The sequence below is a fragment of the Bactrocera dorsalis genome, unplaced genomic scaffold (genome assembly GCF_023373825.1).
Source record: "Bactrocera dorsalis isolate Fly_Bdor unplaced genomic scaffold, ASM2337382v1 BdCtg075, whole genome shotgun sequence".
Lineage (NCBI taxonomy): Eukaryota > Metazoa > Arthropoda > Insecta > Diptera > Tephritidae > Bactrocera > Bactrocera dorsalis.
In genome coordinates this window covers 1-24,628 of record NW_026038126.1, presented here as the reverse complement: position 1 = coordinate 24,628, position 24,628 = coordinate 1, and the positions used below count along the sequence as shown (strand labels likewise).

The window sequence follows — 24,628 nt, the reverse complement described above, 5'->3', positions numbered from 1 at the left end:
TCAATTAAATGTATTCAATGTTTTTGTTTTGTTTTGTTTATTATTATACAAATTTATTTGCTGTTTCGTTGTTTATTACAATTTTCATTTCGAATTTTTTTAATAAAATTATTGAAAACATAAACGCCCTGATATTAAAATCAATGTGCGATATCTTAAGTCATGATTCAGTTATATAAGCGTGTTGTTAGCGTGCTTCTTGTGAAAATATTTTTTAATCCATAATGTCAAGTAAACCTCGTGAATTTCTTGTTTATATTTTAATGATTTTGTGTGATTTACAATCTATTCGTATACAGTTAAAAAATATTTTAATTGGCAGGAATGTTTGAACAATATATTTTTAATTCATAAAAACAAAGCAAAACAGCTGATTTTGGCATTATTATTGAAACACTTTTGACAAATTGTCCTTATATGTATAATTGAACCATGCCTTAAGCTGAGAATATATTGCAAATAATCGACAGCGGCAGCAATTACTATGGAGCGTCTCGGAAGAAAAGTACATATTATGATATTTTCACTTTATTTTTACTTGAAAATCAGTTATTTTGTTATGTAAAATGCAAAATATTAACAAATTTTAAAATGATTTGATTTGAGTTTGAAGATCTTTGAGGCACAGACACTGGAATCGTGAATTGATGGATTCATTCAGTAAAAAAATTTACAAATGCTACTCCCCGCTTAAGGACAAAACCGAGGGGATAACCAGCACTAAATTAATTAATGATGAAACGCAACTTAAGCAGCACTTAAGATCAGAGGTTTTCATGAAGTTTTATGTTCGCAAATATTAAAAATATAATAACAAACTTTTTCGAAATATTCTTACGCAACATATTTTGTTTGTGGTTGCTCAAAATAAATTTACTTTTTAATCCACATTATCATTATAAGGTGATATGGATAGTTTATATCGCCCTATTGGATCTGACCAGTTCATTTGCGGTGATGGACGATATCTAGCATGTTTGCTTTTCAAAATTTTTCCTTTAGAGATTTAAAAAAAAAAAAAATGAAATATATTTTAATTGCTGAAAAACTACGCTCTCGTGCTCACCTCGTACTATGCACACCACACCACGCTTCTTAGTCCAGTATGCAAAACTAAATTATTAAGGTGATGGTGCCAACATTTATCAGAAAATACTACACACAAATTTCCAAGCACAACACCATTGTTCGTCTTTTTTTTTGCTCAATACTTAAATAATAATTTGTGTTTAATTCAAAGTAGTTTCCGTCCCAAAAGATGATTGAAACTCTACCTAGTTTGGAGAAAGCCCGCAAGAATTTTTATTTTCTTATTTTCAAATGCGTTTTTTTTTTAAATAATGTTATAAAATAATATAAACATATGCATTTATATTTTCATCTCTCAATCGTTTCCAATACTATACCGTCAAATTGAAGGGAGTTTGAAATAAAAGGGACAACAATTAGCATGTTAAGAAAAACGCATACATACATAATAATTGCAAGAATTTGAGCTGATTCCAAATGTATAATAAGTAAATAAAATAAAACATAAAAATTAATAATAAATATGTGTATTATTTTAATTATGCCGCTGAGAAAACAGTAATTATTATTTTAAAATTGTGTGTTTAAAAAGTTAAGAGCACATACATGTGAAATATTTTTCTATATTCTTTATTAAATAAAATTATGAAAGAGCTACACATGATAAAACATACTGATTCGACTTTTATGATAATAGTAATAAAAAATAATAATATTAAATTTTTTTTTACAAAATTTCGATTAATATCGCTTTATGTTGAACATTTTACTGCCTAAATATTAAACTTCTAAAATGTCTAACTGAAGGCCACACTGTCTAGACGCAAATGGAAGAATGTGGATGCAAATAGTAATAAATGCCTATTTAATCTGCAGTAGCACCAGGATATCTCTCCAAAAGCATTGCAACACCTTGACCACCCGCAGCACAAGCCGCAATGACACCGAGTTGTCCGTCTTCACGTACCAAACGATTTGCCGTGTGCATGCAAAGTCTGACACCGGTTGCGGCAAATGGATGACCAATTGACAGTGAACCACCCCAGCTGTTCCATTTGCTTAAATCGGGTGCACCGAATTTCTCACTAAGTCCCATATAGTCTTTGCAGAAGAAGTCGGAGTCTAAAGCTTTGAGATTCGCTAAAATTTGGCCAGCAAATGCCTCGTGAATTTCCCACGTGTCGATATCTTTAAGCGTGAGACCAGTCTTTTTTAAAAGTTTTGGTATAGCATAAGCGGGACTTAGAAGTAATTGATCAATTGGATCTTGTGAGACATATAGAAAGTCACGTAAATATGCTTTGGGTTTTAAACCAAGTTTCTTTGCAGTCTCTTCTTTCATAAGTACACAAGCAGATGCACCATCAGTCTTAAAATATACGATAATTGAAATTAAACTTAAATAATGTTAGAACATATATATTACTTACCAAGAACGAAGCGTTTGCGGCTGTAATCGTGCCATATGGCTTGACAAATGCAGGATTAAGTTTTGCTAACTTTTCCGGTGAGGAAACTCGTATACCGTTATCTTTTTCTATAAAATTTGTGATGCCAGGCACTGAAAACGAACACATTTTAAAATTCTTATAACTGCAGTATGTAATAAAAAATAAATTAGTATTTGAACTAAAAAGTTTAACGAACCTTTAACTGGAACCACATCAGTGAAGTAACCTTTATCCTGAGCTTCTTTAGCTAATGTGTGTGAACGCAACGCGTAGTCGTCTTGCTCCTTGCGGGACACGTTAAAAGCTGCAGCCAAACGATCGGCAGAATGTCCCATAGTTTCCCCTGAAGAAAACTCTGCAACGGCGGGTAGCTGTAAACAGGTCATACTGAACATAAGTACTATGACACCAACTCAGATATTGTAGTAGTTATCACCTCAGGAACGAAGAAATTCGGCCGGAGAGTTGAAAGTAATGCCAATTTTTGTAATGGGGTCTTTGCCTTATTAGCTTTTAATAAAAGGCTACGCATTTTACGCGAATGCCGAATGGGTACATCGGACATAAATTCGACACCACCAGCAACAATCACATCATAGGTATTTGTCGCTAGAAGACCAATACCTGTGGTGATAGCCTTGAAGTATAGTATTATTATTATATGCAAAAACACCGAATTATTGCAAAAATTATACTTACCACATTCGAGCTAATGCACGCCATTGTAACTGTATGCGCAGGCGTTTTGTCGCTGAATCCAGCACATAAGGCTGCCTCACGTGCAACATTCGAAGTTTTAACTTCTTGTATTACTGTGCCATAAACGATGTAATCAATAATTTCTTTATCAATATTTGTTTTATCTAGCAAATTACTGTAATGTCAAAATATTACGGTAGTTTTATTTTTTCTTAGTATTTGGAGATGGTATAAAAATACTTACACCAAAGCATGACGAGCTAATTCGTGTGGCATTAATTTAGAGTAGTCAGTAAAAGATTGTAAGAAAGGAGTACGGACGCCATCGACCAAAACTATGTTTTGTTCAAATCCCTTTTTAAAAGATTTGGCATTTTCATTGTACAATGGATGTGATGTAGACAAGTTGCGATAACACGCTGAAATTAACATATTCATTAATAATAACAAAAATTATCAACTGTAATTTACAAAATTTATCCATGGTACATGGTACATATTATATCAACAGGTTTTGACATGAACACTCTTTGTTGTTATATTCAATTTAATAATTTATACGTAATTGATGTACATATGTATGTACTCAGCGATAGCTATAAAATTGCTATTCATAGTCAATATAATATTAATTTACTGATTACATTATGTATATATGTTTATCTTGAGGATCGCAGCTGGAGATGAACTTTGTACCGCTATACATTGGTAAACGTCATGCATCCGTATTCATACACCAAAACAATGACCTAGTCCCTCAAAAGTAACACTTACAAATCTTCGTCGATGAGGCTGCCAAACCTAATGCTAAAGAATTTGAAAAACATTTTCCATGTCGTAATGATGTAAGCAAAAGAGACTGCATTTTTAATAAAAATATGAGTATAAAGAACTACAAAAATTATTAATAAAATAATATATTCTCCGTAAAACCAACTCTCAATATACTAAAGAACTTGGAAATAACTGAAAATCTATCTAAAGAGGAACGTGTAATAAGAAACACACAGGACTTTATGAATCAGTAACATTATTTAACAGAACTTGTCGATATTTTGCATACAGATGTAAATGGTAAACTTTAGATGTGTATAATTAAAAATATAAATTTAATAAAATATATAAAAACGCGAATTTGCATTGTACTCCATTACTCATAACATATGTAACTCCTTTTTGTTTTGTACCGGAATATACAAAACAGTGGCATTGTGAACACTCTGTTAAGATTCCATTACTACTTAATGGCAAAGCACTATTGTTATTTATATACGACTACTTTTCGAAAAAATATTATTAGTGGATTCGATCTCAAGGCAATAGTTATAATCTTTGGTCTAACAAACACATACATTAACATTAACTAGAAATGGAGGAACCACGAAGTGACAAAATCTATGGAGGATGTGAAGGACCTGACGCTATGTATGTTAAATTAATATCGTCAGACGGCCAAGAATTCATTGTAAAACGAGAGCATGCTCTGACCTCTGGCACCATAAAGGCTATGCTTTCGGGTCCTGGACAGTTTGCAGAAAATGAAGCAAATGAAGTGCATTTCAGAGAAATTCCGTAAGTGAAACGATTTTATATGTCATCAGTTTAATATCCATTTATTTTTATACTAACCTTGATGACCTGTTCGGCAACATAAATAGTACACAGATTATTCGATAATGTATCCAGCTTCTGAACTTCTAATGATACTTGTGTTTCCAGTCGCAATTGTTTTATTATACTGCCAAAGTTGTTATAACATTTTAAATTTGTGCATAATATGTGGCCCATTTTTGCTATGAACAAAACCCTTACTTGCTGTTTCAAAATATATCACAAGTTAATTAGTTAATCAATAAATTTAGCATGATTATATTTTGTTTCTCAATAAGTAAAAACTTTGCCACTTCGACGGCATATTTTGAGTGTATATTTATATTAACCGGCATGTTTAATAACGTTATTTAAATCTCTTAGTGTAATTGTCGGTATTTTGTTTTAATTTTATTTGGTTGAAAAATAACGTTTTAATTAAATTTACAGATCTCACGTTCTCCAAAAGGTCTGCATGTACTTTACATACAAAGTGCGTTATACCAACAGTTCTACTGAAATTCCTGAGTTTCCGATAGCCCCTGAGATAGCGTTGGAGTTGTTGATGGCAGCAAATTTCTTAGATTGTTGAATAATAGATGCAAAATACATATATATATATAACCTTTTTTAGTTGAAATGTTCTGATAAATACTGTTTACTATTTCTAACTGACTTCTTATGCGTGAAAAAAATGAAAATAATAAATTTTGTCTGAATAAAAATAAATATTTTATAAAGTATGAGTTAATTAAAGACGAATAAAATCGCAGAAGAAATAAACTTATGGTTTCATAAGTGAGTATGTATAAGTATTTGTGAGAAAATATAATGAGTAATTTTAACTTCATAAATATGTGTCTATATAATTGACATTTTCCAATGATGATTTCTATGGACAAAGTAAATAAACAAGAGCAACGGTCATACATGAATGATATGTGCCGCAAAAATTACACCCTTTTATATTTGACAGTTTTGCTGTTAAAAATCTATTTCATGAATCATGATATATGAGTTTTGCATTCAAATCACCTTGTGCTCAACGTTGGGTTGGAAATTTTGCAACTATGTTATTTTAAATTGTTTGGATATTGTTTGTTGTTTTTACAAGTGTAATGAACATTATAAATCTGACTGAAAACTCACAAAAAGCGGACATAATCCACACCTATAATGTAGATAGTAAATATGCACTCATTATAGATAATGGTAAGATTATAATTAATAACATAATGCTTGAGTTTTAATGTTTCAAATGATACAAACTCTTAGGTTCATTTAAGTGCCGGGCTGGTTGGAGCAACAGTTCACAACCCTTACTAGAGTTTCGAAACTTCATTTTAAAACCAAGAAGAGACAGAAGGAAAGAAGTAGCAGATCCGCAAGCAAATAAACATACTCAAATCGGAAATGCTATTTCAAATATTGAGTCCGTTCGTTTGAATCTCAAAACGCAGGTATAACCACATGTGACATTTGTTTAGGGCTTAGTGAATAAAACTCAGTTTTCAATTATGTATAGTTCGACCGAAATGTGGTTACACACTTTCATAATCAGGAGCAGATATTTGATTATATATTCACGCACTTAGGTGTTAACAATGAAGATAAATTCTCACATCCACTACTGTTAACCGAAGCTCTGGGTAATCCTTACTACTTTCGGCAACGTATGTTATCAACTCTTGAAATATCTTTTAAGTTTTTCAAAGTAAATTTTATTTTTCAGAAATGAATGAGTTGTTGTTTGAGTGCTATGGCGTTCCGTCGGTTTGTTATGGAATCGATTCCGTTTTTAGCATGAAGCGTAATGGCTCATATGCAGATTCATTGATTTTATCTTTTGGCTTTTACACAACACATGTAATACCCGTTCTTGATGGGAAGATTCAAATAGAAAATGTGCGTCGTTTAAATTTAGGCGGATATCATATTACTCATTATCTGTATCGTCTTATGCAAATGAAATATCCCATGCATATAAATTCTATAACGATAAGTAGGATAGAGCAGCTATTACATTGTCACAGTAATGTAGCTTTGGACTATTTGGAAGAGTTGAGGCGTTGGTCCGATCTAGAATACTATACAGAAAATGTTAAGAAGATTCAGTTGGCCTTCGTATTGCCTAGCACACAGAATACGCCACAAAATCTTGATCAAAAGATTGAAAAACGGAAAGAGTTAACTCGTCGTCTTATTGAAATAAATGCACGACGAGCTAAAAACAAGCAATTGGACATGGAGAACCAACTACGATTTATGACTAGTATAAGAGAACTTTATGAGCTTGGGGAAGTGGAAGAATTCGAAGCTGCACTAAAACAAAATAATATAGACGATTTAGCTACATTAGATGTAAGTGAAAATAAATATCAATCGGAAGATAGTCGTAACTTCTATATTTACAGAAATCCATAGCATCTCTGCGTAGTCGGCTCCAGCAAATGGACTCATCAACACAAGACGCTTCAGTAGCTAATCGTACTCCAAAGGAAAAAACATCTGGCACCAAGAAACCACCATCAGACGTTTCTATGGAAAAGTGGCTTTCAGATATTAATTATAAACGTGATGAGATTCTACAAAGAAAAGAAACACGCAAAGCGCGTAGGCAAGAAGCAGCAAAACGACATACTGCAGCGGCACAAGAACGTATGCGTATTATTTCTTTACTAGCTCACAACGATAAAGGCATTGATAACTTCGGTGTTAATGACAACGATTGGGACGTTTATAAATCTATAAACAAGGATAATGAAAGTGACAGTGACAGTGATAATGAGAAACTCTTAGAATGTGAAAACATTCTTCGTCAACATGATCCTTCCTTTAAGCAAAGTAATACCCAAAGTTGTGATGTTGCTGAAAATTATCAAGTAAGTTGATTTTCATTTTGCTAAAACTTTATATTTGAACAAAGTGTTTCTTTAACTCAAAAATATGGTTGTGCTTTTGTAAGACAACTAACTCTTTTTTTTTAGCGTACACTTATATGACTTAGATAATATACTTCCAAACATTTGCATTCTTGCAAGTCTATTCTATATCAATATCATATCTACATATATATTACATCTCAGTCGATTTCGTCATAAATCTCTTTTCTACGCAATTTACTTTGCAAAATATCATTTTCGTTGTAGCTAATATGTACTGGCGGTATAAGTGCTGATGCCACCATACGACTTTCTGCGTTCAAAAAGTTAAATGTTGCGCACGCCTATATACATATGAAAAAACGTATTAAAAAACGTACATATATTTAATTCAAAATCCGTATTTTACCTGTTCGGTACGTAGTATTTCTACATTAATTTTGTATTTTTTCATGAATTCAATTATAACTTTGGAAAGACTTTGCGTAACGGGTTGGTCTCCAATACCAATAATAAGGATGTCAATTTTAGGTTCAAGAGTGCAAAAAAAGTTCAAGCTGTCTTCGTTAATATCCTCATAGGAGCTAACATTCCAAGAAAGAACTGAACTGAAAATGTTTAAAAATAATACATTTTTATATCATTTAATATATTTGTTATTGTTTCTTTTACCGTGGAAATATTGCCATTGGTCCAACTATTACCATATCATTGTTAAGGCGAAATCCGTATTGACTAAACCCGGTTATCATAAGACCGTACTCTTGTTCAGTGTTTAATATTGAGACTTTAGTTTTGCCATCAGCTTCATAAGCGGCTTTTGCATATTGACGTGAAACAGAAGTAATCAAATTTTTGTTCACTCTGCGTAATCCGCTAAAAGCAAATTGAAAAACTTTCGCCATATTTTCTGAACATGCAGTTGTTACGTCTTGTTTTGATTTATTTTGTTTACGATCGTTGCCATTATTTTGTTACCTTTAAAAAACACAACAGGGTAATTCAAGTTATCCAAAATTAACTCTTCGTAACCATTTTATTTCTATAACTAAATATATGTGTATTTTTATCCATATATAAATTTACATTTTGTTTTAGTTACATTTCAGTGTGGAGTCAATTCGAGCTCCCGAGGTACTCTTTCAGCCTAGTTTAATCGGATGTCCCGAAATGGGTGTAGCGGAGCTTATTGACTTTGTACTGAAACTGTTTCCTGTCGCTGAACAGCAACGACTGGTTAATAGTATTTTACTAACAGGCGGATGTTCACAATTTGTAGGTATGTATATAAAGTTTTTTTTTTTAATTTTTCGTGTTCGAACAAATTAAAAGGAAATTGTTTCAGGTTTAAAAGAGCGTCTTTCGAAAGAGCTTCTTGAAATGCGTCCATTTAAGACATCTTTTAAAATTTATGCTGCCCAGTCCCCAGAGCTTGACGCTTGGCTAGGGGCTAGGGATTTCGCAAATTCTAGCGATTTCGTTAACTCTTTGAGCACTAAAGAGGATTATCACGAAAAGGGCGCTGACTATTTCAAAGAGCATATGTATAGCAATCGGTATTACGCCAATATGTAAACAAAAAATAATAAATTGAACATCTTATCTGCATAAATTTCAATAAAACCATTTATAAAATAATTAAAAATATGTATATTAAGAGAACTAATATATTTTAAATTTCTGACAATGATATTCTCAAAATTTTAGGAGCTTATTATTACAAATAAATGGATGTGTATGAATTTCGCTTTTGATAGTGAAGCGAATTAACACAAGTTAATCAGCTGCTTCATGTCAACTTGCATGGATTCACGTTCTTAAATATAGAAATATTAAAGAAATCTGGCAATGCCAACAGCTTGACTGTGTTAAATCTTTGAAGTGTATTTTCCGTTTGGGATTTGAATTTTTAATATTTTAAGCATATTTAACATTATGATTAAAAATATTGTAAATCAATATATTTTTGAGCAATTAATGCATTTTAAGGATGGTAATCGCTGTTGTCAAAAATTTAGTGGAACTTTTCGTTCTGCAGAAAGAACGGCTTTCATTGAGTACGCATATAAACTTGGATACAACAGTCGTCCATTTGTGAATAATGGAATAGAATTTATAAAAGTATTTAAGAAGAATTGCTTACATTTCGTGAAGCATATACCAGAGTTGCGACTTTCATCACATTCTGAAAAGGAGCTTTTTATATTGCAACGTGAAAGTGATTTTATTGGTAGTCAACTTGAGATGCAAATGTCGCCAGAGTTCTTCAGCCCCAATTGCATAAGGCCTTCTATTCCTCCCCACAGATTCTCTTTAGGATTAAAACAATCAATGGCTCGTAAAAATGTTCGTGGGCAACTAAGTTTTCAAGACAATTGTCCATTGCAATCATATAAAATTGGTTTGCTTGAGGCAATTTATCGCAGTAGAGTATTGATAGTAAACGGTGACTACATCTTTGAGAAATCAACGGGCTTGCCCATGTACATAATTGAAAATTGTGCTGAAAGACGAACTCATTGCAAAATAATTTGTGTTGAGAGAGAACAGATATTGGCTATTCATAATAGTGAAAAGCTTTCTGAGTATTTAGGTGAGAAAGTGGGCAATACTGTAGCCTTTCAAATACATCTCCAAAGCCGAATAAGCGAAGGCTCAAATCTTATTTATACAACTTCAAGTTTTTTACTACGTGTACTTATGGGACAAAGTATTGTGGATAGTTTTCGACACATTTCTCACATAATTGTTAATGATGTATATCGCCATGAAGCATTTACAGATTTGTTATTAAGTGAATTGCGTTCTGCTCTTCGTTGCCATGCACATCTCAAGGTAATACTCCTTTCAAATTCGCAGTATAATTTAAAATTTTTGGAGTATTTTGGAGAAGGTGAAATATTACAATTGGAATGTAATATACCGGATTCGCATAAATCTAACGTTTTTCACATAGAGCATATACAGAAAATTTTGGAAAAAGATCGCCACCCAAATATACGCAGCCAGGTAACCTGTACTAACAACACCAATATGCTGCGGTTGATTAACGGTAACAATTTAAATGTGGACCGTGTTCTTGAAAGCTATGAACAAACTGGTGCAGATCAAGCTCTAGAAACATTTTTGTATATGGTTCGAAGCGAAAATATTTCTATAGATTACAGACATTCTATAACGGGTAAAACGGCGATAATTATAGCTGCAAAACTTGGAAATGTGGCGCACATCAAACTTTTACTGGACAGATTTGCTGATCCCTATATCATGGATATGCAAAATCTGAATGCTTTATCCAATGCGATGGCTGGAGGAAATATCATATGTATAGAGCTGCTAACCAATACTTCGAATATGAAATGTGCGAATCCCGAAGATCTAGATTACAGCTTAGTTATGGATCTTATACGTGTTTTAATGACAAGTTCAAAGTGGGAACCTGGTAAATATTGACTTCCATTAATTGAAAATTAAAATACATTTCTTATTAATTGTAGGTAACATAGTTGTTATAGTAGCCGATTACGAACAACTATTGCGTATAAACTATTGGATGCTACGATGTAAAATGATTGGAGATGTACCACAAGAAGTTGCAATATATATGCTTCATAAAAATATTGAGAAAGATCAGTTAGATACGGTTATAGAAGGAACAAACGACTGTATTAATATTATAATTGCGACAGACATTATTGAAAGTATCATTCCAAAGTTTTTAATTAACTATATTATTGATTTGGCTCGAACGCGAAGAATGTTATATAATTCCGATACAGGATATAAGGAACTTGCTTATGATTGGATAGCGGCAGAGGCTCTTGAAAATCGTTCACGTCTAACTAGTCGCATAGGTAAATGGCAATTGCAAAAATATACATATGTACATATATGTAAATTTTGATTTTAATGTAGGCGCAGATGTAAAATGTTTTCGTTTTATTCCTGCTTTTATGGTGGACATACTCCCGAAAAATTATGCAGCAGAATTATTGAACATGCCGCTGGATCGTGTTTGTTTAACCGTAAAGTTATTATCACCACATACTATGGTTTCTGAATATTTGCAAACGACCATTTCTAGAGCACCTTTTATTCATATCCATAACACTGTTGAGTTTCTGAAGAAAATATACGTATTTGATGAACTGGAAGAAGTCACGTGGTTGGGATGTCGCTTAATTGATGTACCCATTGATTGCCAATTGGGAAAACTACTTGTTTTCGCTATACTTTTACAATGTTTAGATCCCGTACTCACAATTGTAAGTTTTTTGTCAACCATTGATCCACTCCAATTACCTACTGAGATAGGTAATAAGCAAGGAGTTGAACACTTATGTTCTAAAATTAAAGACGAACGCAAACGATTAGCCGAGAATGTACTTTCGGATCATTTGATATATTTGCGTTTATATCAAGAATGGCAAAACAATTTGCGTGATGATAATCCCGAAATGGTACTAATAGATGAGCAAGATTACGTTTTAAATGGAATTTTAGAAAAAGTTTGCGATATTCGTACACATTTAGTAGGTGCTTTGCGATCGTCACAACTTATACATAATCAAGGGCAATTAAGCATGCATTACATAAATTTAAAATCAAACAGTTGGCCTATGATTAAAGCAACACTTGTGGCCGGTCTGTATCCCCGCCTCTGCATAGTGGATACATATGAAGGATGTATTAAATGTAATAGCCCTAAGGAACTTGCTATTCATCCAATTTCAGTACTTGGTGCGCAAGCTATGGAGCCATTAAACACTAAAGCACGGTCATATCCTTCCATTTGGATTGTCTATGGAAACGATATAAATAGGATTAACTGTAATAGCACCAGATGTTGTTCCCTGGTATCACCATTAACGGTGGCCATGTTCGCAGGTACAGTAATATTCGATTTTGCTTCAAGTCGACATACGACAACAATAAGCGGTTTTTGGCATGATTTTATGGTCAAATATTGTTTGCAACTTCAACTTTAAACATTCAAATTTGCATTTCAGGTCCACCCAAGATAGATTCATCAAATATATGCAACTTGAATGTAGCAGGGAACTATTTTAGAACTGGAAGCAATATTCATAAAAAAGAAACAACAGTGGCAGTATTTTATGTAGATGATTGGATTGAAATCAGAATGGAGCATACGACCGCTCAACTTCTACTGAAAACACGACAATATTTTTATTCTGCATATATGAATTTTTTGCAAAATTGTGGCAGCATAGACAAGTGGCGACGAACTAATTCATTTCTAGCTGCAGTTTCCCGTTTATTCGATACCTTGGAAAGAGTATTTGCATTTGAAGATCAGGCTTGTGGTTTTATAAAACCACTCAATATAGGATTACGGCCTAAAGCAGTGCCTAACAAATTTATAAATTCGTTTAATGCTGTTATAAGCTGGAATGGAGACACATCTATGCAAAGAGAGAGCACTTCAAAGCGCCTTGATTTAAAGAAAAAAACTCACACATGTTTGGACGGAAAGAGAGACTTTGTATGTTTGCAAAAGCAGTTTTTTGCAGTTTATATTTCCCAGCCGGACTTGATATTTCGTAAATATCCACAAGAATGGTTGCGTGATGCTGTCGCAAAGGTTGTTGAGCCCTGCTTAAGGAGGGATAGATTAACCTTTGTAATTCTGTACAACAAGAATCCTGACCAGTTTTGCATGGTGGCACTTGCTGTAAAAATATTTGGCGTATTCAAATTACAAGAGTACTTTAAAAACAAAATATATATTAATGAATTACTGTAAGTATTATAAAAATATTTTTTATTATAGAAATCTAATTTTATTTTATTTTTTGTTTCAAGGAAAATTTGCTCAAGACAAAACATTTGCGTGCCTACATTTAATGAGAAACGGAACGCTTTTTATGTGGATGCAGCAGTGGGCAAGCTTATTTTGGATTTATTTGCCTTTCGTAATAACTGGCTGGAATATAACTAAAAGTTGTATTTTACTTTAATTTTAATACGGCTTTAATGATAAAATAAGTTGAAAATGCGTCAATTAGGTATGTACGAACATAAAGTACCTATATATTTTTAAATTATGTTTGAGTTGCTGCTGTCTTGTTTTTAAACTTTCAACTTGAAATAATGAAGTTAATTTTTTTTTTTACGAAATACAGTGAGTTCAATAAAATGAGCATGGAATTGAAGAAAATGTCCTTTAATCGCTTACAGATGTTTAAAATTAAACTGTGACAAGTCGTATTTTATTGAATAGAAAGCGACAAAAAAGAGAAAAACACCTTGCAAAAAATAATGTTTTAAATCAGTGAGTATTTTTTAGAGTGTATTCGTGTGTAGAGTAACTCAACTGTCCCAGTGTCTAGTCCTCTCCGTTTTTCACTTCATGTGTAATTAGGACCAAAACTGGTTTCCTTTCAATCGTTTCTGTACGGAAATAATATGCAAAATAGATATTTTCTAAAGTCTCTGTTCGAACACTTAACTCAAAGCACCGGTGCTATGTTGCCATTTTTGTTAATGTGTTTTGCGGGGTTGTCACTTTTCTCTTCAGGAATGATTATCAACAAATCATTCAATATATAATTTGTAGCTTTCGCCATCTGGGAGAACAGAAGGCATGTACAGGTACGGAAAAATATTTCTGTGATTAAACATTATAATAATTTCAAATCAAATGCTGTTAAAACGTGTTGAAACACCATAATAATTTCCTGAAAAAGAACAATTCGTTTTCTGCAGCCAACTTTACTTCTTAACGCGCAGTCAAAATCGATTTTTTTTGAACGCTCAGCGTTGTCGCAGGTCTTATTTAGCTTTACGCCATACAAAATCTGTTGTTGAGGAATTTTTGACAGTAATTTCCCGCTGCCATTTTTATTTAATGACGATAGAAACTTTTCTGCTCGCCTGCATCTATATAATCTGTTCTCTGAAACTATATGGAATGGAATTTGAAAAACTGCGAAACAGTGTTACCCTGTGGGAACGGTTGAACAGAATTGTTAAATTGTTTAATTCATTATATTTTAAATTTTGTGCTATCGTGTTAAAATTCATATAAAACTTATTTTCTTATTTTATAAGGCCCTTCTTTTATATTATATATACATATTTTAATTTTTTGTTCGGTTCATGTTTTTCTTCAATAGTAAGGTTTCAGACCTCTCTGTTTTTGTTTCATTTCCACGTGTTTCTGGTTTTCTTTATATTTGTTCCACTCTGTATTTGTGAAGAAAATCAATCTTAAATAGACCTGGTTTTGTGGTGTGGTGTTTATTCTGGTAAAAAATTTTGTGGAAAACACAAGTGCTTGAAGTGTTTACGGAGTGGTTTTAACATAATTTAAAATTGCGATGTCGGATTCAGAGGCAAGTAATGCTTCCGATAGTGGATCGGATGAGGGCTCTTTGAGTTCAAACAAATCGCAGCGTAGTGCACGATCGCGTTCTCGTTCGGTTTATCGGTCACGTTCAGGTTCACGCTCTAAATCGCCTTCTAGATCGAGATCGCGTTCACGTTCGCGTTCTGATGCATCGGGCTCGGAAGATGAGAGTCCATCCCGCAATAGGCAACGTAAAAGTAGAAGTCGTTCTGGTGATGAAGAACCTGAGGATGGTGAGGATCTTGATGGTGATGAAGTGGATTCGGAATATGACGAAGAGGAAGATGAAGATGATGATCGTCCACGTAAAAAGAAGAAGAAGGAACGTTTTGGTGGCTTTATCATTGACGAAGCTGAAGTTGATGACGAGGTAAATTATTTATTTTGTTATTAAGTAGAAGTGCAATCAGTAGTGAGTATTCATACAAAATTTGCTGCATAGGTCGATGAAGATGATGAATGGGAAGAAGGAGCTAATGAACTAGGAATTGTGGGTAATGAAATCGATGAATTAGGTCCTACTGCACGTGATATAGAAATACGGCGTCGTGGCACTAATTTATGGGAGTAAGTGCAAAATACAAATATTTGATTTTTGTGCATATTTTATGAAAATAATTATTTTCAGCACTCAAAAGGAAGATGAAATTGAGGAATATTTACGAAAAAAATATGCTGATGAATCTGTTGTTAAGCGGCATTTTGGTGATGGTGGTGAAGAAATGTCGGATGAAATTACGCAGCAAACTTTACTGCCAGGAATTAAGTAAATATTTTAAGCAATACATGAAAATGTATATTAAGTTATAAATAATTTATAGAGATCCTAATCTATGGATGGTAAAATGTCGCATCGGCGAAGAGAAAGCAACTGCCTTGCTTTTAATGCGCAAGTTTTTAACATATTGTAATACGGATGAGCCCTTACAAATAAAATCAGTTGTGGCCCCGGAAGGTGTAAAGGGTTATATTTATCTAGAGTCATATAAACAAACGCATGTTAAAACCGCTATTGACAATGTGGGTAACTTGCGCATGGGACAATGGAAACAGGAAATGGTTCCCATCAAGGAAATGACAGATGTCTTAAAAGTGGTAAAGGAGCAGGTGGGATTGAAAGTTAAGCAATGGGTACGCCTCAAGCGTGGTTTATATAAGGATGATATAGCTCAAGTCGATTATGTTGACTTGGCACAAAACCAAGTGCATTTGAAACTACTGCCCAGAATTGATTATACACGGATGCGTGGAGCTCTAAGGACTACAGCAACGGTAATAATAATTGTCCATATTATAATTTACAATTTAGCTATATATGTATGTGAATTCATTATTAAATATTTTTCAAAATTAAAGGAATCTGATGACTTCAAACGTAAAAAGAATCGCAAGCCTGTCGCTAAACCTTTCGATCCAGAAGCTGTTAGGTAATACATATTTTTTTTTATTTTGTCAATATTTTACAAAACTGTTTTGTTCTATATTTTAAGGGCTATTGGCGGTGAGGTTCATTCAGATGGCGACTTTTTACTTTTTGAAGGCAATCGTTATTCGCGTAAAGGATTTTTGTATAAAAATTTCACAATGTCTGCTATTTTGGTTGATGGTGTGAAACCAACATTAGCAGAATTAGAACGTTTTGAGGAACAACCGGAAGGTAAGCAATTTTCATACGTTTATATATGTTTTATTTTAAATCATTTTTTTTCATATTAGATGTTAATTTGGAGATCGTAGCTGGTTCAAAGGATGACCCTACTAGCACACACTCGTTTTCAATGGGCGATAACGTAGAGGTTTGTGTGGGTGACTTGGAAAATTTGCAAGCAAAGATTATTGCAATTGATGGTGGCATGATAACTGTAATGCCAAAACATCAAGATCTCAAGGTAATTGCCAATAATATTTTGAAAATATTCCAAAGTATAAACAAAATGTATCTATTTTTTTGAAGGATCCTTTAATTTTCAAAGCTAGCGAATTACGTAAATTTTTCAAAACCGGTGATCACGCCAGAGTTTTGGCTGGCCGATACGAGGGTGAAACGGGCTTAATCATACGCGTGGAACCAATGCGTATTGTATTAGTATCAGATTTGACTAACCACGAATTGGAGGTATTGCCTCGTGACTTGCAACTTTGTTCCGATGTGGCTACAGGTGTCGATTGCTTGGGCCAATTTCAATGGGGCGATCTTGTACAACTTGAGTAAGTACATTTAGCTTATATGAGTTCTTATTTCCTGGATAATTAATGTACTTTCTTTTCAGTCCGCAAAATGTAGGTGTTATCGTACGATTGGAAAGGGAAAATTTCCATGTTCTAGGAATGCATGGTAAGGTTATCGAATGCAAACCGACAGCTCTGCACAAGCGCAGAGAAAATCGCAATTCAATTGCTCTCGATGCAGATCAGAATCAGATAAAACGAAGGGATATAGTTAAAGTTATGGAGGGACCGCATGCTGTAAGAAATTATTCATATCAAATGATTGTAACAATTTATTAATACCATTATAATTTAGGGCCGGTCTGGTGAAATTAAGCATCTTTATCGGAGCTTGGCTTTCTTGCATTGTCGTATGTACACGGAGAACGGTGGTATATTTGTTTGTAAAACGCGACATTTGCAATTGGCTGGAGGCAGCAAAAGTCAGGCAAATAATGCAGGTACACTTGGAGGGTTCGGTTTTATGTCACCACGTATACAATCACCTATGCATCCTTCTGGTGGTCGTGGCGCTCGTACAGGTGGTAGAGGAGGTCGTGGCGGTTTCCGCGTTACCCGTGATCGCGAAATGTTGGGTAAAACAATTAAAATCACTGGAGGTCCATACAAAGGTATACTACTCATGATATAATATAATCGATAATTTTTTTTAACTCGTAATATATTTTTGTCAGGCGTTGTTGGCATTGTTAAAGACGCAACCGAGTGTACCGTTCGTGTCGAGTTGCACACTTCTTGTCAAACTATATCAGTTGATCGCAACCATATTGCCATGGCTGGAGTTCCCGGAAAAGAGGGCGGTAGTGTATCGACATATGGTCGCACTCCAGCCCGTACTCCTGGATATGGTTCACAAACACCAGTCTATGCAGCTGTGGGCTCGAAGACACCACTCCTTGGTAATCAAACACCTAATTGGGATTCAGAAGGCCGTACGCCTTACAGTGGTACAATGACACCATCGCATGATGGCAGTATGACGCCACGACATGGCGCTTGGGATCCAAGCATAGCCAATACTCCGGCACGTACGAATGATTTTGACTACACTCTGGAGGAACCTAGCCCCAGTCCTGGCTATAATCCAAGTAATTATATCTAGTTAAAATTCAGTCATGAAGTTTTTTTTACCCTTTTATTTTTTTTTAATTTTAGGTACTCCTGGTTATCAAATGAATACACAATTTGCTCCACAAACTCCAGGAACTTTATACGGTTCAGATCGTAGCTACAGTCCCTTCAATCCAAGTCCCAGTCCAGCTCCATCTCCATATCCAGTTGGTTACATGAATACACCATCCCCATCCACATATTCGCCAAATACACCCGGTGGTAATCCACAGTCTCCATATAATCCACAAACTCCAGGCGCTAGTCTAGACTCACCAATCGGTGATTGGTGTACAACCGACATTGAAGTAAAAATACATACACATGACGATGCCGATCTAGTTGGACAAACGGGTATAATTCGCACGGTTTCAAATGGTGTATGCTCTGTTTTCTTGCGTCAAGAGGATCGCAGTGTGTCAATCGTAAGTGAACATTTGGCACCAGTGCCACCAGAAGTTGGTGACGAATTCAAAGTTATCTTTGGTGACGAAAGAGAGTCGGTGGGTAAAGTTCGATCAATTTCTGACAAGGATACCAGTCTATGCCAGATCAATGACGAAATTAAACTTCTTCCAACCGCATATTTATGCAAAATGAAGTCTATCGATTAAATCTACCGATTATATTGACATGATTAAATAAGAACTTAATTGCATCCATTTTATTGTTGGATATAGAAATAAAAATTATTCCAACAGAAGTCATTGTTTTTATTTTATAGTTAAGAAAAAGTATTATTAGGGGAAATCGTGACGTTAATTTACATTCTCACCACTAATGGATTGAAGGTTGTGGTGAAATAACGGTATTTTCTGTGAATTTACTTTCAAATTAATAATTTTTATAGTTCTGTTTTTGAATGTGGCAACGTTTTCGTCAATATTTCTGAATAATTTTGTTAGCTTGGCAACCAAGTGCCAAAAAGATGTGTTTCATTTTCTCATTCGTACCTGGACGAAAATCAACATTGATATAAGACGCTAAAATTATTGCAGAGGAAAATTTTTGATGGCAGATGCATTCAGATATTTTTATTGGAATCTGCTGTCAACTAACAATTTTCTAAATGTTATATTGAAACGCTAATAGAGGGAGATTCATTTGTTCGCGGATAGAAACATGATCCAGGCGAGTTCCCTTCGTCCGTTTGTATGCGTTAGGATACCTACGAGAAGATCTCAAAGTATTCAAGAAACTCAACCATTCATTGGTACGTATATAAAATTATAGAATAAAAAACATAAGTTACACCATTTATTCCCGTTTTGAAATATGTAATACGTAAAGAACAGTGGAATTTGTAATATTACGTACGAAGAAGTACATATGAATCAACCGAACAATTGTTAACAGTGCATAGTACATACATATAAATAAATGAAAGCATAAGGAGGTGTGTGTGAGAGTAGCTGGGTATAAAGAAAATTACACCCTTCGATACAATGTGCTCAATATTTGTTTGCTTATCAGTAGTATAAACAAACTGTTTCGTAGATGATTAATGAGTACCTAGCGAAGTCGAAGTCGATTACCTTAGCGAAATCAGTTGGAAGTGTAACACCATAATATAGCATTTCTCATACAGTTTTTAGAAATGTTCTTGTTCTAACGGTCTATGGCCGGATGTAGTGGTTTTGTTATAACCTTTCCGGTTACATAGCTCCTTCTACTTTGGTTAAAAATAAATTGCTCTTAAATTTATTTAACATTCGTTAATTTATTCATAGTTTCTCTTTATATTTATATCAATGCATATTCATTAAAGTAAACATTTACAAAAAGGCATATAAATTTTAAAGTACACTATTGTTTATTCACAGGAATCATCACCATCTGATAATTTTCGTAGTCTTCCTCCACAAAAGCTTTATCTAAATAGTAGTACCCTCTCGAAAAACATACAAACATAACAAACGAAAAGATCCAAGCGCGTTTTATAGTTAGATGCTTGATTCTTTTGCTCACAAGAAATAACCTCGTTACGTTATCGGATTATTAATTGAAGAATATTTTATTTCATCCATATTGATATTATTATAACATCGGAGTTTTTAATATACATACATATAATGTTTTCGAACGGCCTACCTTGCAATTTGTCATTTCCCAGTTGCCTTGGCGTACCAAAAGACAGCGGGAGCGACGAATTACTACCAACAAACATGAGTAATCGTGAACCAGTTATTTTAAATGTCTATGACATGGTAATTGTATACATTTACTGTATTTCTAAAATAAAAACCAACTACATAATTATTTATTTTGTTTTTGCAGTATTGGATAAATGAATATACTACATCGATAGGATTAGGTGTTTTTCATTCCGGCGTAGAAATTTTCGGCACAGAGTTCGCATATGGAGGACATCCTTTTCCATTTACAGGTGTTTTCGAAATAACACCTCGAGATCACGACGAGTTGGGTGAGCAGTTTCAATTTAGACAAAGTATACAAATTGGCTGCACTGATTTTACATATGAAGAAATTCGTCGCATTGTCGATGAGTTGGGTAATCAATTTCGTGGCGATCGATATCATTTAATGAACAACAACTGCAATCATTTTTCAAGCTCTCTTACTCAGGTTTGTATATATATTAATTGCTTATAAAATTTTAACTTTAATCCAAGTGTGTGCGTGTTGTTTGTAGATTCTTTGTGGCCAAGAAATCCCTAGCTGGGTAAATCGCCTAGCACATTTTAGCTCCTGTGTGCCATTTCTTCAAAGATGCTTGCCAAAGTAATATATAATTTACTATAATTTTTTTATTTTTAAATTAAATTAACGAAAGCTAACATATAAATGACATATATTACTTTTGTTTATAGAGAATGGCTAACACCAAATGCCTTACAACAGAGCATAACTGCAATTCACGAACGTGACGAATCCGACGCCAGTCCTCTTTGAGAACCACGGAAATAGGAGAGAAAAATAGTGACAATTTACACCTTAAAAATCTAACAATCTATTATTATGTAATTACAAATAATGAATAACTTCAAATCAGTTGTAGGTTTATGTATATTAAATTAAAATTTGTTCTTGTAAGATATATATATACATATTTGATTTCTTATAATTAAATATAAATTAATATTAAACTATATTCATAACATTTTAAACAGAAATATCATATACATACATACAATTTTTACATTAAATTGGACTGGCTGAGTTATATTAAGAGTGTGTTTGATTCCCATATAATGTTATGTGTTTAAATTCATATAATTAAACGGCAAATTGCGTGTTGTGGGAGCAGAAGTTGCATAAATATGTACATATGTATGTTCATAAAGTTTCATTCATGGTGAATTCTAGCACCACAATCTTTCTGGGATAATTTTAATTGCAAGTCCGATAACGTTGCTAGCTTAAAATATTTAATGAATGTCATAAATGTATTCGAAAAAAGTAATCTGGCAGCTCAGTAATCAAGTATTTAGCAACAATTGTTTGCAAGAACATTACAGTGTCCCTCACATGAAAAAATCTCTTCAAACAAATAACAGCGCTAATAACAAATTCGAAATATGCAATAATTCATTTATTTTCTTTTAATATAATTAAAATACAAACATAAAAGTATTACTGATGAATGATATATATGGCTTTCTTACAGTTATGGATTGTATGTTATTATAGCGACTTTTCAAAGTATTTCTAATCTTAAAAAAATAATAATAATCTCACAGTGTATAAGCAACTCACGGAATGTACTGAGCCGCTTTTCACACACATACATATATATTAATGTACATATGTATGTACATTGGGCAGCTGACTTTCTCTAGATGGAATCAATTTTGGATAAGCAAATACAATTGCTTGGTGTTTAAACAGAAAATAAATAAAAGTGTAAACAAATAAATAAAAATTACAGGTGGGTGTAAAAAGATAAGTGTTGAATGTGTTTACTATACCGGTAGAAATAACGCATCCGTGAACTTCCTGTGGGATCTTTATAAGAGCAATTCCAGTTGATGATGTCATAAAATATAATGGGTTAACTTAATTCGTTATTAATCAATTCTATAAAATTCTTAAAACGTGCTTAGACAGGTATACATTACAAACAAACTACGTGTTAATATTTTGATATCCAACATAAAAAGTGGACGCTTCTCAGTTATAGTTTAAGGTATACGATATTTCAGCATTTTGATTATTTATAGATTCAATGTGATGCGTTTTTAGATTTGATAATTAAAGGTGAAAGAAATGTTACAAGAGCAAATGTAAAAATAAATTAATTCCTTTTCAATATTACACTATGAAATTGGAACAAAATACTCTCAATATGGCCGACTTCCTCTAATAGATTTAATAGTGAATAATGCAACTTATGCTATGCAAGGTTGTCAATAATATATAGATTATCCATTTAACTTGCAGTAATTGAGTTACCACGAATAAATAAATATAAATACACATACATATGCATATACCTACACTACACCACACCACATCTTTCAAAGTCTCAATTGAACAGAGTAAGTTAAGTTTGTTATAAAAACCCGGAATAACACAAAAGAGAAAAATCTTTAAAAATATATACATATAAATGATCAAAGTGATGAGTTGAGTCGATTTAGCCAAGTCCGTCCGCGATCATTTTTTTTAGATTGACTCGGCATTCATACATAAGCTATAAGTTCTTTTGAGCTAATGGTTAAAGCAAACACTACGGATTAGTCACATATTTGCCACCATAATAAACACTTGTAATAAATTGCTTAATTTAAGACTGTATTAATTGTATTTGCCGAAACTACTAATAAATGATACATGGCTCCTGTAAGTTTTCCAATCGTTTCTTTCTAGAACTCCTAATATCAAAATGGATGAATTGACGAGTTTTCTCAAGCAGGCTGGAAAAGAATTCCTAAATGTGGCCGGTGATGCAGCAGTGGGTGCGGCAAAAGAAGTTGTCGGCTCGGTCATCAACGAAATATTTATTAAAAAAGAGGCTGATACCAAACGTGTTCTTCCAAGCATTAAAAATATGCGTGTGGTGAGTATTATTTCAAGAATTTCCTTGCATTTTTTATACAAAACAAACAACGTCGGCGGGAGAAAGAGCATAACTTAAATACTTACATACTCAAGTGTTTAGAAAAGCTGATAACAAACATAAATACATACATACATATGTATGTGCATACCTTATTCATCTAAATTAATAAGTTGTTAATGTGTATACATATTCGTGCATGTATTTGTATGTACATCTGTATATGTAGAGTAAATATAAAAAAAAATCTTTTTATCATCAAAAATATACCTCCAATTATAAAGCAAATTTTCATATTTTTTTAAAAAATTCGTTTTTTTTCTAAAATGTTTTTTTTAAATCACTAAAATACAATTTTTCACGACACTATAATTTGGTGCACATTCCACTTGTTTGTTGTAAGATTTGAATTAGTAAGCAAAAATGTGAAAAATTGCCATTTGAGAGTATATGTTATTTTTTTTTATTTTTAACACTTGAACAGTAACATTCCTAAATATAGTAAAAATCTTGCTTTAGATGTATGCGTTTATCTATGTATTTATGTACATTTGTACAGAAATTGTAATTACAAATAAATAATTGCTTTTACTATTCTTTATGCGGCTTCTTTGAAATCGTTATTGCATACTTAGACATCAAATGTAAGTTCCGCACACTTTTTATTCAATTAATCGCCGACACTTTAATATTCGTACATTTCAAACTATAATCATTTTGACAGTTTTTTCTTTCAATTATCACTATTTTATATTAATCGAACTCTTGTTGACTTAAAACTTTCCATAGGAGAACGGAGAACGAGATGGCGTAGATAGTTGAAAAATAACTTATATCCATTATTTCTATGAATACGAAAACGATTATAAAATTGTATCATAGCTATGAATCATTATCAAATTTATTCACTATATTTTGGATGACAATGTCAAATTAATTATCATGGTGAGGTTATTTAATTTAATTACTCTAATGAATGATGCATAATTTGTTTGGAGACCCTGTATTTTACGTTATTAAAATTTATAATCAGTCGTCACTGGGTTTCAGTCGAATTAAATATTTCATTTATTCTTGCGTCTCACAATATTACTGTAACATTTCGCAAATAACATATTCCCACATTGGTCGACATGGAAAAATCAGCGACATCCCCCTAAAACGCGTCTCCTATCTCTATTTGCATAATTGCCATCGAGGTGCATTAAGGTGCTTAAGAGACAGTACAATTACAGTTACTTTTGCA

At 33.1% G+C, this 24,628-nt stretch overlaps 7 protein-coding genes across 8 annotated transcripts; 5 read left to right on the top strand and 2 right to left on the bottom strand.

The window, feature by feature from the left end:
- Nucleotides 1–1,643: 1,643 nt before the first annotated feature.
- LOC105226875 (trifunctional enzyme subunit beta, mitochondrial) lies at nucleotides 1,644–4,154 on the bottom strand. Its single transcript, XM_011205990.4, has 7 exons — nucleotides 3,954–4,154; nucleotides 3,424–3,598; nucleotides 3,180–3,354; nucleotides 2,917–3,117; nucleotides 2,677–2,851; nucleotides 2,460–2,590; nucleotides 1,644–2,398 (listed from the first exon to the last, which is right to left on the bottom strand). The coding sequence occupies exons 1-7, from the start codon at nucleotides 4,042–4,044 to the stop codon at nucleotides 1,895–1,897; spliced, it is 1,452 nt and encodes a 483-aa protein (XP_011204292.2). The 5' UTR covers nucleotides 4,045–4,154; the 3' UTR covers nucleotides 1,644–1,894.
- A 285-nt stretch (nucleotides 4,155–4,439) lies between these two features.
- Nucleotides 4,440–5,498, top strand: LOC105226876 (elongin-C). Its single transcript, XM_011205992.4, has 2 exons — nucleotides 4,440–4,751; nucleotides 5,220–5,498. The coding sequence occupies exons 1-2, from the start codon at nucleotides 4,549–4,551 to the stop codon at nucleotides 5,359–5,361; spliced, it is 345 nt and encodes a 114-aa protein (XP_011204294.1). The 5' UTR covers nucleotides 4,440–4,548; the 3' UTR covers nucleotides 5,362–5,498.
- Nucleotides 5,499–5,811: 313 nt separating this feature from the next.
- Nucleotides 5,812–9,275, top strand: LOC105226878 (actin-related protein 5). Its single transcript, XM_011205994.4, has 7 exons — nucleotides 5,812–5,981; nucleotides 6,045–6,229; nucleotides 6,295–6,442; nucleotides 6,502–7,130; nucleotides 7,184–7,651; nucleotides 8,750–8,930; nucleotides 8,997–9,275. Exons 1-7 carry the CDS (start codon nucleotides 5,888–5,890, stop codon nucleotides 9,224–9,226), a joined length of 1,935 nt encoding a protein of 644 aa, XP_011204296.2. The 5' UTR covers nucleotides 5,812–5,887; the 3' UTR covers nucleotides 9,227–9,275.
- Nucleotides 7,657–8,613, bottom strand: LOC105226877 (NADH dehydrogenase [ubiquinone] 1 alpha subcomplex assembly factor 3). The gene is made up of 3 exons (XM_011205993.4): nucleotides 8,324–8,613; nucleotides 8,061–8,259; nucleotides 7,657–7,995 (listed from the first exon to the last, which is right to left on the bottom strand). The coding sequence occupies exons 1-3, from the start codon at nucleotides 8,554–8,556 to the stop codon at nucleotides 7,852–7,854; spliced, it is 576 nt and encodes a 191-aa protein (XP_011204295.2). The 5' UTR covers nucleotides 8,557–8,613; the 3' UTR covers nucleotides 7,657–7,851.
- Nucleotides 9,276–9,543: 268 nt separating the features above from the next.
- Nucleotides 9,544–14,721, top strand: LOC105226919 (benign gonial cell neoplasm protein). The gene is made up of 5 exons (XM_011206044.4): nucleotides 9,544–11,093; nucleotides 11,149–11,505; nucleotides 11,567–12,538; nucleotides 12,661–13,414; nucleotides 13,478–14,721. The coding sequence occupies exons 1-5, from the start codon at nucleotides 9,587–9,589 to the stop codon at nucleotides 13,611–13,613; spliced, it is 3,726 nt and encodes a 1,241-aa protein (XP_011204346.4). The 5' UTR covers nucleotides 9,544–9,586; the 3' UTR covers nucleotides 13,614–14,721.
- A 148-nt stretch (nucleotides 14,722–14,869) lies between these two features.
- LOC105226879 (transcription elongation factor SPT5) lies at nucleotides 14,870–19,065 on the top strand. Its single transcript, XM_011205995.4, has 12 exons — nucleotides 14,870–15,393; nucleotides 15,466–15,590; nucleotides 15,652–15,789; nucleotides 15,845–16,295; nucleotides 16,380–16,450; nucleotides 16,514–16,680; nucleotides 16,740–16,912; nucleotides 16,978–17,231; nucleotides 17,294–17,489; nucleotides 17,548–17,863; nucleotides 17,927–18,340; nucleotides 18,408–19,065. Exons 1-12 carry the CDS (start codon nucleotides 14,995–14,997, stop codon nucleotides 18,974–18,976), a joined length of 3,273 nt encoding a protein of 1,090 aa, XP_011204297.1. The 5' UTR covers nucleotides 14,870–14,994; the 3' UTR covers nucleotides 18,977–19,065.
- Nucleotides 19,066–19,296: 231 nt separating this feature from the next.
- Nucleotides 19,297–21,474, top strand: LOC105226880 (deubiquitinase DESI2). Of its 2 annotated transcripts, none has more exons than XM_029550482.2 (5): nucleotides 19,297–19,575; nucleotides 20,476–20,569; nucleotides 20,640–20,948; nucleotides 21,016–21,104; nucleotides 21,194–21,474. In XM_029550482.2, the coding sequence occupies exons 2-5, from the start codon at nucleotides 20,528–20,530 to the stop codon at nucleotides 21,273–21,275; spliced, it is 522 nt and encodes a 173-aa protein (XP_029406342.1). In that variant the 5' UTR covers nucleotides 19,297–19,575; nucleotides 20,476–20,527; the 3' UTR covers nucleotides 21,276–21,474. The 2 variants fall into 2 exon arrangements, with proteins under 2 accessions (XP_029406342.1, XP_011204298.1); XM_011205996.4 differs by having other exon boundaries at nucleotides 20,186–20,569.
- Nucleotides 21,475–24,628: the final 3,154 nt, after the last annotated feature.

Excerpts from the sequence above, each read along its gene's own strand:
- LOC105226876 (XM_011205992.4), top strand. The coding sequence starts at position 4,549 with ATGGAGGAACCACGAAGTGACAAAATCTATGGAGGATGTGAAGGACCT. Across the intron at positions 4,752-5,219 it reads GTGCATTTCAGAGAAATTCC|ATCTCACGTTCTCCAAAAGG; the intron begins GTAAGTGAAACG and ends TTAAATTTACAG.
- LOC105226878 (XM_011205994.4), top strand. The coding sequence starts at position 5,888 with ATGAACATTATAAATCTGACTGAAAACTCACAAAAAGCGGACATAATC. Across the intron at positions 5,982-6,044 it reads TGCACTCATTATAGATAATG|GTTCATTTAAGTGCCGGGCT; the intron begins GTAAGATTATAA and ends ACAAACTCTTAG. Across the intron at positions 7,131-7,183 it reads ACGATTTAGCTACATTAGAT|AAATCCATAGCATCTCTGCG; the intron begins GTAAGTGAAAAT and ends CTATATTTACAG.
- LOC105226880 (XM_011205996.4), top strand. The coding sequence starts at position 20,435 with ATGTTTTCGAACGGCCTACCTTGCAATTTGTCATTTCCCAGTTGCCTT. Across the intron at positions 20,570-20,639 it reads TTTTAAATGTCTATGACATG|TATTGGATAAATGAATATAC; the intron begins GTAATTGTATAC and ends TTGTTTTTGCAG. Across the intron at positions 20,949-21,015 it reads TTTCAAGCTCTCTTACTCAG|ATTCTTTGTGGCCAAGAAAT; the intron begins GTTTGTATATAT and ends TGTTGTTTGTAG.
- LOC105226877 (XM_011205993.4), bottom strand. The coding sequence starts at position 8,556 with ATGGCGAAAGTTTTTCAATTTGCTTTTAGCGGATTACGCAGAGTGAAC. Across the intron at positions 8,260-8,323 it reads CCAATGGCAATATTTCCACG|TTCAGTTCTTTCTTGGAATG; the intron begins GTAAAAGAAACA and ends AAACATTTTCAG. Across the intron at positions 7,996-8,060 it reads AAATACTACGTACCGAACAG|GCGTGCGCAACATTTAACTT; the intron begins GTAAAATACGGA and ends ATATGTATATAG.
- LOC105226879 (XM_011205995.4), top strand. The coding sequence starts at position 14,995 with ATGTCGGATTCAGAGGCAAGTAATGCTTCCGATAGTGGATCGGATGAG. Across the intron at positions 16,451-16,513 it reads TTCGATCCAGAAGCTGTTAG|GGCTATTGGCGGTGAGGTTC; the intron begins GTAATACATATT and ends CTATATTTTAAG. Across the intron at positions 16,681-16,739 it reads TTTTGAGGAACAACCGGAAG|ATGTTAATTTGGAGATCGTA; the intron begins GTAAGCAATTTT and ends TTTTCATATTAG.
- LOC105226919 (XM_011206044.4), top strand. The coding sequence starts at position 9,587 with ATGATTAAAAATATTGTAAATCAATATATTTTTGAGCAATTAATGCAT. Across the intron at positions 11,094-11,148 it reads AAGTTCAAAGTGGGAACCTG|GTAACATAGTTGTTATAGTA; the intron begins GTAAATATTGAC and ends TATTAATTGTAG. Across the intron at positions 12,539-12,660 it reads AACGGTGGCCATGTTCGCAG|GTCCACCCAAGATAGATTCA; the intron begins GTACAGTAATAT and ends TTTGCATTTCAG.
- LOC105226875 (XM_011205990.4), bottom strand. The coding sequence starts at position 4,044 with ATGCAGTCTCTTTTGCTTACATCATTACGACATGGAAAATGTTTTTCA. Across the intron at positions 3,355-3,423 it reads TTAGCTCGTCATGCTTTGGT|TAATTTGCTAGATAAAACAA; the intron begins GTAAGTATTTTT and ends TTGACATTACAG. Across the intron at positions 2,852-2,916 it reads CGAATTTCTTCGTTCCTGAG|CTACCCGCCGTTGCAGAGTT; the intron begins GTGATAACTACT and ends ACCTGTTTACAG.